This window comes from Kwoniella europaea, chromosome 2, assembly GCF_036810445.1.
Source record: "Kwoniella europaea PYCC6329 chromosome 2, complete sequence".
NCBI classification, from domain to species: Eukaryota; Fungi; Basidiomycota; class Tremellomycetes; order Tremellales; family Cryptococcaceae; genus Kwoniella; species Kwoniella europaea.
The window spans coordinates 3,085,235-3,099,911 of NC_089488.1; the positions used below are offsets into that span (position 1 = coordinate 3,085,235).

Consider the following 14,677-nt stretch of genomic DNA (forward strand, 5'->3'; position numbering starts at 1 on the left):
CCAATGTACATTATAGAATTGCCCTCTAAATGCATCTTGACTTGCTGATCTTCTTTATTTTCTTCTTTCAACAATCAATGGACTGATTTGTTCATCAAAGCCTTTCATAGCTAGTCAATTACTGTAGAAAACCCTCTCTAGCCACCTTATTATCGACATTTCAAACTTACTAGCATGGATCACCAAGTTGCCACCCGCCTCTCTGCCTTTACGGTGCCCGTAGAGGTGGCAAAGGATTTGAACGCCTTGAAAAATCACGTCTTCGTCTACCAGAAGCCATGGGAGTTCGATTTCCCTCAGCTTAAAAGACGTGCGGAGCTTATAAAGGATGCAAACGTGAATACAATCTCCTTTTGATCATAAATCACTTGCTGATGCAATATGTGTCTGTAGGCAAGAGGACTCAAAGTATGGCCGGGGCTCTCCAATGTCACTCAGCAGTCTAAATCGTACTATATAGTCTGTTTAGATGGTCTACCTAATCCGAAAAAAGCAGGACAGGATGTGGAAAAGTGGACATACATCACCATTCAGCAGTATACCGAGTTGATTGAGACTTGTGAATATCAATGTCTTACTCTTCGGAAAGCTGGCAGACCTGATCCTCCACAAGGCTTTCCTATGGACCCTCGCGAATTTACAGAAATATGTAACGAAGACCTTTTGAGTTACAGGAGCTGGCAGGATACTAAGTCAATGTTGAACGGCTGGGCCCTGCAAATCGAGCCTGAGACGGGCCTCACGAAGCCCTCGTACTCAGAGCGATACCTCGCGGGCGTTCACGAGTACAACTCAACTCGATACGATGAGCAACGGTGCCACTTCCGTCTTTTGCAGGCGTATAAGGAGGAGGACCAAAATCGAAATGCAAGGCCAGCGTCTCCGGAACCTACTGAAATCAGTATACCGACTTATATCAGTCAGATGTCTACTGATCCTAATCAGTACGATCCTCCTCCTCCTCTCTTGCAGCGACATCTTCCCTATCGACTCGCGGAAATTATCAATTTCGTGCTCCCGCCTCCCCCTGGCCCCCCATCATCCGTCGCCACTTCGCTCCGAGTTGGTCATGCATACGCCACACCCGCAGACGACACTTATAGGCATGCGATGTCTAGATGGGTCCAAGCTACGAAGCAAGCCAGGAGCAACAGGAATCGAGAGGGGTTCGAAGAAGGTGAAGTTACCGATGAAGACTCTGACGACGACACAGAGACAGTAAGGGATTTCAGAGGGGATAGTCATTCGGAGGATAACGCTGGTTCTGAAGAAACATCTACCGGGACTGAAAGTTACGGATACACCCCTTCCATTACCTCCAGCCGAAGCGACGCACCCTCTCACTTGGCTTACGCCACTGACGAAGAAGAATCGGTATTTGTATCAGTCTCGGAGCGCGCTTATGTCCTCATGGAGAGAGAATATCAGAGAAGGTTAGAAGCAGGTGAATTGGAAGAAGGAGAGATACCGGAAGATTAATAGAAATTTTGCTTTGGTGAATTTTTGTTTCGTTTGCTTTGATAGCATTCGCAGCGTTGATAGTTGCTCTTGGATACTGCCACTTGTGTACTTGTTTTCATTCGATTTTGTCTTACCTGTATACTCTCTGTTGTAACTTTATAATTCTGAAATTGTGCCTGTATCACACTCATGACATCTCGTCGGTTATGCATCCCGATACGGTCAGATCCGATAACAGCTGTCGGACAAGTGTCCGACATATTGCAATACCTCACAACTCACAACCACTACAATTTGAGAGTCTCGCAATGTATACTGCATAACCTAGCTGAAAGATTAATCATCGATCAACATGTCCAGAAATTCAATCCTGTCCGGCGCCGTCACATGTGAAGATACTCGAGCATCCGAGATCGGTACCATCATCTTATCGCAGGGAGGTAACGCGGTGGATGCTATCACAGCTACTATCTTGGCGGTAAACACTCTATGTCCATATCATTCTGATATTGGAGGAGGTGGATTCGCTATCCTGAGAACTGGCGATGGTGAGATCAAAAGTTTGAACTTCAGACATACTGCTCCTGTGAGTACGCCCACTTCCGCTATACCCTGACGGAATCCTGGAACCATACTAGACATAAAATGGGTAACTGGCGCTGACTTTTGGTGTGTCACGCAGGCAGCTGCAAATAATGAGTTCTACAAGAACCCGGAAGTATCTTCGTCCATAGGAGGTGCAGCAGTCGCTGTACCAGGGGAAATCAAAGGGTTGGAAGAGTTACATGGGAAATACGGAAAGTTACCTTGGGAAAAGTTGTTGGAACCGTCGATAAAGTTGGCAGAAGATGGGTTCGAGGTGAAACAGGATCTGCACGAAGTGAGTAAAGAGTCTGCTCCTCTCCTCTTCTCCTGTCCCGGTTCATCACTTGTCTGACTGTAGTCTTGCAAAAAAGTTCATCACTGCAGAATGTAATCCACCTGGATCGTCGAATCTCTCAGGCTCATGGATGGAGAACGATCCATGTTATTCCTCCTTATTTGTCGATGGTCAAGCTATACCTGTAGGCTCGACATGGAAAAGACCAGAATATGCCAATACCTTGAAGCAGATAGCCAAAGAGGGATCGAAAGCGTTCTATGAGGGTGAGGTGGCCGAGGCTTTAGTGAAAGTGGTGCAGGAACGAGGAGGGTTGATGACCTTACAGGATCTAAAGGGTCAGTGGTCTACTCCCGTGTTGATGTTGCAGTCATGATCTGGTGGAAGCTGACGATGAGATGTAGAATACAAAGTAGAATGGAACCAGCCATTATCGATACCTTACAGAGATTATACCATATACGCGACGCCCGCTCCAGCCTCAGGTGCGATCTTCTTATCTGCTTTGGGGATGTTGAGCCATTTCGAACCTGAAGGTAATGGTAGTGTGAAAGATTTACATGTTTTGACCGAATCTTTGAGGGTGAGTGAGCTCGTAGTATTATGCTGCATCATGTCACAGTAGTCTTGATACCATAGACTGAGATGATCACAAATAGCTCGCATATGGTCAGCGGACTGCGTTGGGCGATCCCAATTACGTACCTGGTTTGGTTGAGAAACAGTCATCCTGGCTCACACCATATGCTATAGAAGAAAAATCAAAGCTGATCACTGAAAAGACCCATGAGCCGGACTATTATAAACCGCCCAAGTGAGTTATCACGTCAGCGCTTCAGTAGTAGAGAGTAAGAAAGCTTACGGTATGGTATACAACCTAGAGTCGAAATTGTAAATGATCATGGAACTTCCAATATCACTGTCGCCGATTCTGACGGTTTGGTCGTGTCAATCACAACGACTGTTGGATTAGCTTGGGGTTCTCGCGTTATCGTACCTGGGTATGGATTCGTGTTGAACGATTCTATGGATGATTTCTCAGTGGAGGGTCGACCGAATCAGTGGGGTTATGAACCTCAAGTGGCTAATTATGGTGAGTGTACTTACCTGCCAATAACAGATGGTCTCCCGGTTGATCGCTGATATGGTTTTGCCTTGCCATGTAATGCGATCCGTACATTAGTTTTCGGTGGTAAGCGACCCCTAAGTTCAAGCTGTCCCTATATCATCACCCGTACTACCACCAACCAGCCACATGCATCAGGAGGTGCCGCAGGTGGATCAACAATCATCTCGGGAAATGTTCAAGTCGCAAGGAATATATTGGATTACGATTTATCAGCGAAGGAGGCATTAAGAGCCAACAGGCTGCATAATCAGCTATTACCGAATGTCTCCGAATTAGAACAGTCATCTACGCATCAAGGTATCACAGTTGATGGGTTTAGCGAAGAACAAGCTAAAGGGTTGGAAATGAAAGGACATCAGATCAAGTGGGTCAAGAAAAATAGGACTACACCTGTGGTTATAAGAATGTACGACGGAAAGAAAGAAAGATGGGAGGTGGGGGCCGAACCTAGGAGGAATGATTCGGGTGGTAGTGTTTTCGTCGCTCCATGAGAAACAGGTTTACGATTGCAACGGGTTTTGATCAGCTATCTCAAAACAAATAGACAACTCAGTAGAACAAATAGATTAAAACCAAATATAACAGTATAATCATTCCAGGAAGAGATTTAGATATTAGTACTCATATGCATGAACAAATCTATGCAACTTGCGATGATAAATTTCGTATTCTAAGTATAGCCTTATAGACCTTTTGATGACATCCCCTTATGCGCCGCTCCTCCTTCTGTTTATGGAATCTCTTTCTTCGATTCATTTAAGTTTTCTGGAACTAGGATGATACCTATTTCTTTACTTTTCCCTCCTTGACCTTTTTACTCCACTCTTCCGCCGAGTTCCTGATCACCCAAGTCATCTCGTAGGTCTTAGCAGCATCTTCGTAGCTCGAGAAGATCTCTGGGGTTTCACCACCTTCGATAGCATCGATGAAATGATTCATCTCAGTTTGGTAGGCATCGTCACCGGGTGTAACAATCTTCTCAAATTCGTCAGAACCAGGTCGTCGGATGTGCAATTCGGGTGCTTTAGAGGTACCGAAGATGTTTTGTAAGCTAATTGAGAAAAAGGGCATCAGCTTTGGTGACTATGCCAAGACCTGGGATGGACATGAGACACGACGATGCACGTACATGAAGGCGTACTGATCACACCATAGACATCGTCAGCTTTCTCTCGGCATTTAAGACAAGCTGACTCACACCATCCGCGAATACTTCCAATTGGACCTCGTAATCTGTTCCATGTAGAGCAGTAGAATGGAGGAAGATTCCTACAGCTCCAGATTCGTATTTCCTAGAGAGCAGATTGATGTCAGTTCATATACCTATATTGTCCGTCGGTGTATTGCCTATCTCGCTAAGGGGCATAGTAGATGCGCAATGAACTCACCAGCTCGCGGTGGTAGCTCTTGGAATTCTAAGATCATCAGGAATGACAGATTCATCGAAATTCTTCTTGGACAATTGACCTGGTTTGTCGTCTGCTTCCAAAGCGTGAGCACTATAATTGAATCGCGATCAGTACCTCCGATATGACAGATAGATAATGTAAGGTGGATCGGAATTGAAGTTATGTGCTTACGAGATAGTATCAAAGTTGATTTCTCCACCCAAGAATCGTACGAGATCACCTAACAGATTCATTGGTTCAGTGCCCATGACCTAAGTCATATAGGTGACTCTATAAAAAACCACTCACAGATATGAGTGGCCTGCTCGATGATGGGTCCAAGCATGATGTCTTTGTTCCACCATTCCTGAGTATTCCCATCAGCTCGATTTTTGTAAGTGCTTTAGTACACACGATACTTACAGTTTTGATAGCCAATTCGTAAGCTACCACGAATCTAGCATTGGTTGCCATCCTAAGGGAGGACACATGGGTCAGCTGTATCATTCCGTGTGTGCCAGACGTGAGGTATACGACTCACACATTGAGATTATTCTCCTCAATAATCTTCTTGACTTGTTGAACGATCTTGAGGTATCTCAACACGTACCTGGACGGACGGACAAGAGGACATCAGTCAGAACCACCGTCTCATCAATCATTATGGGTAATCTGAATAGATGAAAACCTCACCCGATGGAGATAGGGGCCTTGTGATTCTTCTTCAAATACTCAGAGACCTTCAAAGCTTCTCCTACGCTCTCTTCCCATGGTTGACCGGTAGCTACTGGTTTCTCAAAGAAGATAGCGATGTTGGGGAAAGCCTTGTTCAATTGGATCTCAAGGTCTTTTCCCGGTTGAGTTGATCCTCGAACGGTAGGTGGAGTAGCGACGAAAATGGCTCTATGTATATTAAGATGTTAGACTATGTTAGGACGGTATGTTCCCGCTAAAACAGTATGATCACGTACCTAGGCTCCTTGGCTTTCCCCTCATCCACTAGCTTCTTGAATTCTGCTACACTCGGTAAGATCACTGTATTCTTATACGATTCCTTATGAGGTCCATCTCTTTTGATTTTCAATGCCTCTTCAGCTCGGGTGGGTACAACTTCAATGACAGCATCGACAACAAGTCGAGAACCGAGTTTCTGCTCTGCTCGTTTGGCGATATTCCATGGTCCTATCATCGACTACTCTGTCAGCTCACTTCCACTTTTCGATTGAAGATGTGAAGTTTATTTTACCTTCTGGTGTACCGAACATTGCCTACGACCCATCATACACGATTCGTCAGCTCTCAGGTCATTGGCAATGAAAGTATATAGGGTAAGAGATGCTTACATATCCGGCACCGACCATTATAACGTGAAACTCATCTTGGGCTGATGACATTGTGTACTACGATATCTGATAAGGACACTTTAGTTGGGAAAGGGGTATACAGTATGCTATCACGAGCTGGTGGTGGATGGACAGAGAAACGAGAACGAACAACAATCGAAGACAAGGTTGTTTGGGATATGAGATCAGTAGACTCGTAATCGATCCGTACATGTGCATCTTGGCATCTTTTGTTTCGATTTATTCGATTTCGGATAACGCAATCCATCGACCCTCAAGATCCAGGCACGGATAGAGTTAAACATCGGCTGGCTGCTGCCTTTCTAGCGTACCACCAAAATACTCTGGGGGTATATCATGAAATGCATAGGAAATGTACAAAACAGCAGACCTTCTACCTCTACCGCATCAAGACCGAAACGAGTAGATACAAGATGCACTCGATTCTCCAAGTGAGAAACAATCTAATTCCTCTTTCGCTTTAAAATCCCTTTCAGCGGTTTCTCCTCTTTGGCGAAAGATACCCTCTTGACCTTCTTCGAAGGAGCAGGCAAAGATGCCCTCTTTCTTTTCTTGGCAGCGACAGGCTCGGGCTCAGGTTCGCTTTCCTCCTCCTCCTCCTCCTCTTCTTCATCCTCATCATCTTCCTCGGGATCAGATCCTGATGATGGTTCAGGGCCATCTTCCAGTTCTAGCTCTTCACCTTCGTCTGATCCTATCAGTAATCCTTCATCATCTTCTTCTTCGTCTTCGTCATCCTCGTCCTCATCCTCATCGTCTTCTTCATCTTCATCTTCCTCATCTTCAGAAGGACCAGCCATAGCGGTGTAATCATCATCCAAGATAATCTGTCCAGAATGATCGCATCAGCTTTGAATTACAATGGACAGAAGAGGATCGAAGCTTAGAATATAAATAACTGACATCACGTTTATCAACTTCCTCAGCCCCCTTGAATCTGACCAGACCTTTTGGGTTCTCCTTCTTCAAGTCCCTTTTCGACTTACACTTCTCCAACACAGATGACATGTCATATTCCACTTTCGTGGCTGACAATGATTTAGGAGCAGTAGTGTAATATGGGAAGGTGTTGAATGCCCAATCTCGAAGTATCACCCTGGCGGCAGCTTCAAGATCTGGTGTACCGTGCTAATTGTGCGGGACAAGGTCATTTGAGCTGGTTGTCACCCCGTGGTTTGAGGCTCAACTCACCTTCTTAATTCGTCCTTGAGCACGAGCAACTCCAGTCAAGAAAGCCTCTACGTCCCCGGCCTCGAAGAAAGGTACGTTGTAAGCCAACATGAGATCTTGGTGATTTGATCGTTTTATGATGTAATTGACTACAATGAGACAGCTGGTCAGTAATTTGCTGTTATGTGAGCTTCACGTAGATGGAAACTTACCTAAAGGGAACGCATCCTTGACTTTATCTACCCTACCCAAATTTCTTCGTAGAAGATCACCTGCTAATCTAGCTTCCAATGCATCCCACTTCTCCGGGTTCACTTCCTCTTCCTCTTCATCTTCGTCGTCCTCATCTTCATCCTCGGAATCATCATCTTCAGCGTATTCCCATCCTGGAGTATCGATCACCCTGACCTTCTCACCATCAACTTCGATCTCCACTTCGACCGGGGCCTTGGTCTTAGGTTCAGGTATCTTAGCGGAGGTTGCGGTTGGGATGTAAGGGGCAACAGCATGTTTGGGTTGTTTGGGCGAGAGTAACGAATTCAAGATTGAGGTTTTCCCTACAGATGGTAGACCCATAAAGGCGATTACTAGAGGTTCGACAGGCTCCTTAGATTTGGATTTTGAACCTGATTTTGATTTTGATTTTGATTTCGATTGTTTTTCGGATGACCATTGTTGAATAGCTTTGTAGAATTCGTCTTTACCTAATACCGAGTGTAGAGGCAGAGAAGAAGGGGACGGGGTTTTAGACGAAGATGCAGAGGCGGTCGGCGGAGAAGGCAAAGAGGACTTGAATAGGAATGCAGGGATATCGAGTTTGGCTAACCATGATTCGAGAGCTTCCTTTGGCACGAGGTCTGGAGAATGGCATCAGTCAGCCAAAGTTCCGTCTGAGATGATTATCGGGGACTGATAAGCTCACCTATCTTGTTAACAAGAAGAACCACTCTTCCCTCAGCCTCTTTCACCAAGCTTTCAACGTGACCACTTCTACCACCCAATATATCCCTTGCATCTACGACTTCACAAATGACATCTGCTCGGTCAATCACATCCGTAAGGGTAGCAAGAGCAGTGTCAATCAGATCAGGAACATCTGCAGCAACAAAGCTGGATGTTGATGGTTCAGCGATAGCTGATAACGGGGCAGTTCGAGAGAGCACGGCTCCAGAAAGCGAGATAATTCCAGGTGTATCACCCTCAGCTTCTTCTTGTGGTGGTGCAAGCTTGGCGGCTTTAGCAGCTTCCCTTCGAGCAATCTTCTCTTCTTCGGCCTATCAGTGGATTGATATCGTCAGTTAAACGACCCAAGCGATTGACGTGTTTACGCTCAGCTGACCTTTCGTCGCTCTTCAGCTAATTCGGCGAGAATTTGATCTTTGAATGGGAAACTATTGGGAATCCCCGGATCCTGCTTCTTCTCTTTATTGCACATATTTCAGTCAGCAGCCACACACAAGAGCATTTAACTGGGAAGACATGAGACTTACTAGACTTCCATGTCTGATCCTTCTTGGCTGCCTTCTTTGTTTTCCTCTTGTTGTCAACAGACTTCTTGTGGATCTTTGCCCTGTCTCGGGTCGTTTTACGATTGGACGTCTCTGTGGGACAAGTCAATCAGCGCCATCACTTTGAGCCATCTTCCAAGGTCCCATACTCACGCTTCCTTATTCTAGGCATGGTGTTTGGTCTTTATTGTAAGAAGTGTTGTACACAAGCACGACGACAATTAGGTGACCACCGTGAAATTCATCTGCATTTCCCAAATACAAAATCTTGAAATCTTGAAATCTTGAAATCTTGAAATATTGAAGGCCTCCACTTGAATCTCGATGAGAAGAGAATTTGCCACTTTGGGTAAAAACGGACATACATGGGGAGTAAAGTGGGTTACTCTTATACAGTGTGATGTTTACATTCCTTTCAACCTGACCGCGACTATCTTTGCCAAACAACCAAACAACGAAACAGTACCAGATCCATAACATCTCATCGCTTTCTTCTTCTCCCTCCATATCATCCATCAGACAGAAAAAATATCAACATGCCGTTCCCTAATCCAGGGTGGCATACAGATGAGCTGGCAGAAGAATGGCCAGAAAGCTCACCTTCACCACCGATGATGCCCGTGGAATTACCTCCTATTCCTGGACCAACGATCAACATGGACTCGATCCGAGCGAAGAGAGGCTCTCTCAGAATGTTGGGTCAAGCCTCAGCCAGGCCATTACCACCTTCTAGAAGTGCCAGCTCCGGATCACAACCTGGTAGAATAGTCTCTGGTCATGTCGATAATGGACAGGGTCATATACCAAGATCAAGATCGATATCGCATAACGAAAGTGGTTTACTCTCACCTCCCTCATCCAGATCATCTTCTGGTGCAGGACAAGAAGCAGTCGGGACAGAAGCTGCAGCTGGAACTTTCGTAGTCAAAGAAGGAGTAGAAGATAACAGAGGTCAACATTTAGCTAGAAATCCAATGGGCCCCAAAGGCAGTAAAGATATATTCGGTGCTTTACCTTTAGAAAGGATGTTTGATCCACCTTCACCACCTACCAATCCCACAAATCAAGAACAACAATTTCCTCCTTCCATCCTCGAACAGATAGCTGAATCATCCACCGCTATCTCTACTCCAACACCCGCCGCGCCCGATCATGCTCGGCGATCCTCTCATCCTTACGCACCTGCGAATCCCTCAAGGCTCAGTAAATCCGTCACTCCCTCTTCCAATGATTCATTCACTACCACCTCGTCCGCAAACGGATCCCTGGGTCGATCTCATATCATCGAACAGCATATCGTCCACGAAGAAGCAGACTCACTCATTAGAGATGACACCCTTCTCAGAGAAGATGAGGACGATTCAGTCTTACCTGGAGAAGGTGAATTTTACACTGCTCCTCAAGGTCAAGATGGAACGATGAAGAGCCGACTTGGGGAGATAACGTTGAAGTCTGGAGAAGTAGAAACGGACTTATCACCTTTCAACCGACGTGGATCGGGGGATTATCCATTCACTTTCAACGCACCCCGACATCCATCTGGTAATATCTCATCGGAACGAGGTCATTCAGAATGGTCGATATTCGATCCTGAAAATCACAACAACGGGGAAGAAGGGCCATCTCATTCAACACTGAATATGAAATCAAAATCTCGTCCAGCTTTAGAGCAGGTACAGCCTCTCTCCCGGGGAGTATCTCAACAATCCTCGAATCCTGGTTTACGATTGTTCAGGAGTACCTACGATACATACACTCGAGAACACTTGTCGGCTCTAGTGGATAGTATTGCGATCGAACCCTCACCTTCACCACCTGCCGCTCAAAGTAGGCAAGCTTCAAGAGATTGGTCTCCCAGTGTTGAGTACTCAGCTTCCCCTTCTGCCTCGGGCTCAAGGTCGACACCATCGGGTTCTAGCCTATCGTCTGATGCTAGATCATCAAAGAGACTGAGACTTTCCCCTGCCTCCCCACCAAAACGATATTCTGGTCTGAGAGACTGGGGTGCTCAAGGAAGAGCGATGATGGAGAAAATAAGAGGAAGAGATACGGCCGATGAGACTACCACCAGTGCAAGTAAAAGTCAGGACACCGCGAGTGATCCTCATGCGTATGAAATGGGTAAGTTCGCAGTCCATCTGGAAGTGAGATCTATCGCTGATGGAAACCGATTACAGATGGACCAACTATTGATTACGCCGCATTACCTCCTACTCCCCCTCTCGATCGAGCTTCTCCCCGTCAAGCTACCGACAAACCCACTCATCGATCTAATCCTTCCACCACGTCTTCTGGCTACCTCAGAGCAGCAGAAGATATCATGGCTCGAATCAAATCCCGAAAAGTGTCTGAATCCGCTTCTGGTGTAGAAAATAGTCCAGTTGCTTTCGGAGGTCGACGAATACTATCTGAATCAGATGAGAATCGAATGTGGGAGGAAGGAGCTGAAGATTATGCTCGATCTCGCTCTAATCCTAAGCCTCGGACTGGACCTAGTCCCCGTAGGATACTTAGACGACTCAGTGCTTCGGAAGAGATCAAGCGAGTTGCCGAAGAGGATTCTGGCAGCAGTGATGAACAACCTCAACCTCTTCGAAATAGTCTACCGAAACACCGTCAGCAATTGGAGGAACGACGGCCGACGAGTCGAGCTTCTACATCAAGTAATCCTAATCTTGGTGGGCCATCCCAACCTGCTCAAGCACCGTTCAACGCTGATGATTTGAATCGTTATATGTCATCCTCCACTCACGCTACTTCTACTACCACCTCAACTTCTTTCGTCAAACATCGTGGACCTAAAGCTGTTTCTTCCGGACCAGCTCATGGAATGAGGATGATCCGACCGGACGATGTCCAAGGTGTAGTCCCGGATAGGATTGGCAAGATGAGATTTGACAGAGCCGGTATGAGGTGGGTACGAGAGGAGCTAGGACCAGTAGACGAAGCTGGAGAAAGTAGATTGGGAGGGAGTGAAGAATCTGTCGATGTATTTGCCGGAATGGAGAGTCTGCCTGATGATTCTCAACGGAACAATACCAATGGGAATGTTCATACGGTACATCAAGCGGAGATATCGGTATTCAGCGTCAGCTCGACATCTACCTCTGATAATGGCGATGTGATACTACATGAAGCAGAAAGGACTAGAATTATAGATGACGAAGAATCAGAGATGATGTCCGAATCGGAAGAAGAAGTAGTGGAAGCAGAAGATCCTACTGAAGTACCACCAACCCGACCATCAGCGCCTTCACCAACATCCGTTGAGCCGGTATCTCCTCATCGCCCGATGATACATCATGCATCTACTGCACCGGCAACAATGACTCCCACTCCATCCGCTTACGCCCCTAAACCTATTCGATCGGCACTGCGAAATGCCCCCACCCCAGCTGGAGTATTCAAGAAACGCACGGGGTGGTCTGACGAGGTCACCCCTGCTGGTACGAGAGGAGCTACACCTGGAAGTAGCGGCAAGCGATCGGTCAGTTTCTCCGACGGCAAGAAGACTGGTAAGATCGTTGGTTTGGAAGTTGAGAACAGAACTACCGCTGCTCGATGGAGTACAACGGAAGAGAATGATCTTTTCAATGAGGATTCGAGTAGTCATAACACTGGTGAGAACAGTAAGAGCTTCTTACCTAGTGCTAGAACGAAGAGGATCCAGAATCTCTTGGAGGATATGGAAGAAATGAGTGAGTTTCGATCATCGCATGAACGAATATATGCATGATATACTGATCATCGATTTGTTAACAGGTCTCGAAGATGAAACTCCCTCGAAACCGTCTCGAGCCGTTGAGAGACCGGCTTCAAGGGCTTCTTCGGCCCATTCATCGGATTCAGAATCGACTGTCCCTATCCGCTCATTCCGTGGAAGATCCTTCAGAGCCCATACGCCTAGAAATCCAGGAGACGCAACATTCCTAACTGAATGTTCGTTCGGTGTAGCCCACGATAAATTGGTAGAATTGATTACGGATGTCCATCCTTTCGAAGCTCATTGGGAGGAATTGAAGAGTATAAATCTCAAAGGGAAAGGAGCAGACAGTGTGGCGAGATTGAAAGAATTTTTACCTGCTCTTGACGAGGCTAATTTGTAAGTTTATACTGACCAAGTACCAGTATGAGATGAACAATATAGCTAATTCTTTGTTTTTGTAACAAAAAGGGATGATAACGCCATTTCATACCTTAGTGGTATACCTTCGACAGTCAGGAATCTCCACGTTGCTGGCAATAAGCTTACTAGCTTGACTTCGGTGAACCACCTAAGGAATCTTCAGTATTTGGATATATCGAGAAATCAACTTGATAGTGTTGCTCGTGAGTTGCCATGAATATGGATTACGAGGAAAGACCAGAAACTGATCACTGCATTTTACAGAGCTTGAATGTCTCAGACATCTTCGCGAGCTTAAAGTCGACAATAATGCCATAACAGACTTATCCGGTATCATGGACATGGACTGTCTGATCAAACTCTCATGCGCGAACAACCAAGTCGAAAGTTTGGATTTAAGTAATGCTAAATGGAGCAAGATGGAGACCATCAATCTTGCGAAAAATAAAATAAGGAATGTTAGAGATCTGCACAAGTTATCTTCGGCAGCTTCTATCAACTTAGGTCAGTTGTTTCTAGATCATATTTTCAGGCGTCAATAGCTGAAAATGTCCTTTGCAAATAGATGGTAACCAGCTCCAACACCTCGAGCCTTCTCGACCTATGACGAGTGTACGAGTACTCCGATTCAGCGAGAACAACATCGATCATTTCGACTTATCACTTTTCCCCAAGATCCGAACTCTCTACGCAGATGGAAACAAGTTGACTCATCTATCGAGATCGTCTTCTTCCTCTTCAAATGGAAGATTGGAGAACCTGTCACTAAGGAATCAACGATCAACTATACCATTAAAGTTGGTTTACAAAGATTTGGAAAATCTCAAGAGATTATACCTATCTGGTAATTCCCTATCTGACGATTTCTTCCCTTCGCCCTCTTCACCACTGTACGCTCTGGTCTATCTTGAAATTGCAGCTTGTCAAATGATCGAATGGCCAAATTTCTCAAAATTACTACCGAATTTGAGAGTACTGAATATGAATTATAATTACCTGAAAAACCTTGATGGTGTAAAGGGCTTGAGAGGTTTGAGGAAGTTGACGTTGGTAGGTGGTCGATTGGGTAGTGAAGAATCGAATAATAAAGGTATTCTGGAAGGGTTGAAAGGGTTAGATAGTTTAGAAGAAGTTGATTTTAGGTAAGCACGACGGTTTACATCGTCATCCTAGAAATTTGACTGACTATGAATTGGTTTCTCGTAGGATGAATCCATCGACGTTATCTTATTATTTCCCATTACTGCTCCCTTCATCCTCTTCCACACCCCAATCAGCCCTTGACCCATCTTCTTCGAAAGGTCTCGTAGGCGCTCCAGCTTCTACATGGCAATCTTACGATTCGAGGTTCCGTAAGAACCTCCCTGATGAATGGTACTCCAAACGATTGGTTTACCGTGGTTTGGTCATGTCGACTTGTCCCAAGTTAAGGAGGTTAGATGGTATACAAATCGAAGATGGAGAGAGAAAAAAGGCTGAGGTTTTGCTGAAAGCTGCTCTGGGAAGACGCATTTAACAATTCCATCAATTCCATGGGAGTACCCTGTATCATACATACTGAATCACAGTTGTTATCATTTTCGTTTTCGTTTTGGTTCTCAGATTACATGGGATTTGGGATTTCAGCTAAGGTCATTTGTTGTAACATATT

At 45.5% G+C, this 14,677-nt stretch overlaps 5 protein-coding genes across 5 annotated transcripts; 3 read left to right on the forward strand and 2 right to left on the reverse strand.

The window, feature by feature from the left end:
• Positions 1 to 174: 174 nt before the first annotated feature.
• Positions 175 to 1,479, forward strand: V865_007507 (uncharacterized protein; the record flags this gene model as incomplete). The annotated part of the gene is made up of 2 exons (XM_066231254.1): positions 175 to 336; positions 394 to 1,479. 2 exons carry the CDS (start codon positions 175 to 177, stop codon positions 1,477 to 1,479), a joined length of 1,248 nt encoding a protein of 415 aa, XP_066087351.1.
• A 334-nt stretch (positions 1,480 to 1,813) lies between these two features.
• On the forward strand, positions 1,814 to 3,961 carry V865_007508 (gamma-glutamyltransferase; the record flags this gene model as incomplete). The annotated part of the gene is made up of 7 exons (XM_066231255.1): positions 1,814 to 2,047; positions 2,144 to 2,341; positions 2,418 to 2,679; positions 2,746 to 2,924; positions 3,001 to 3,155; positions 3,223 to 3,434; positions 3,525 to 3,961. 7 exons carry the CDS (start codon positions 1,814 to 1,816, stop codon positions 3,959 to 3,961), a joined length of 1,677 nt encoding a protein of 558 aa, XP_066087352.1.
• Positions 3,962 to 4,253: 292 nt separating this feature from the next.
• Positions 4,254 to 6,252, reverse strand: V865_007509 (uncharacterized protein; the record flags this gene model as incomplete). The annotated part of the gene is made up of 12 exons (XM_066231256.1): positions 4,254 to 4,521; positions 4,600 to 4,610; positions 4,669 to 4,762; positions 4,859 to 4,969; positions 5,051 to 5,099; positions 5,168 to 5,225; positions 5,282 to 5,333; positions 5,400 to 5,468; positions 5,552 to 5,761; positions 5,830 to 6,040; positions 6,105 to 6,126; positions 6,202 to 6,252. The coding sequence occupies 12 exons, from the start codon at positions 6,250 to 6,252 to the stop codon at positions 4,254 to 4,256; spliced, it is 1,206 nt and encodes a 401-aa protein (XP_066087353.1).
• A 413-nt stretch (positions 6,253 to 6,665) lies between these two features.
• On the reverse strand, positions 6,666 to 9,072 carry V865_007510 (uncharacterized protein; the record flags this gene model as incomplete). The annotated part of the gene is made up of 8 exons (XM_066231257.1): positions 6,666 to 7,049; positions 7,126 to 7,350; positions 7,414 to 7,541; positions 7,605 to 8,249; positions 8,315 to 8,666; positions 8,732 to 8,814; positions 8,883 to 8,993; positions 9,054 to 9,072. The coding sequence occupies 8 exons, from the start codon at positions 9,070 to 9,072 to the stop codon at positions 6,666 to 6,668; spliced, it is 1,947 nt and encodes a 648-aa protein (XP_066087354.1).
• Positions 9,073 to 9,436: 364 nt separating this feature from the next.
• Positions 9,437 to 14,542, forward strand: V865_007511 (uncharacterized protein; the record flags this gene model as incomplete). The annotated part of the gene is made up of 7 exons (XM_066231258.1): positions 9,437 to 11,021; positions 11,078 to 12,598; positions 12,663 to 13,002; positions 13,075 to 13,229; positions 13,291 to 13,530; positions 13,592 to 14,168; positions 14,233 to 14,542. The coding sequence occupies 7 exons, from the start codon at positions 9,437 to 9,439 to the stop codon at positions 14,540 to 14,542; spliced, it is 4,728 nt and encodes a 1,575-aa protein (XP_066087355.1).
• Positions 14,543 to 14,677: the final 135 nt, after the last annotated feature.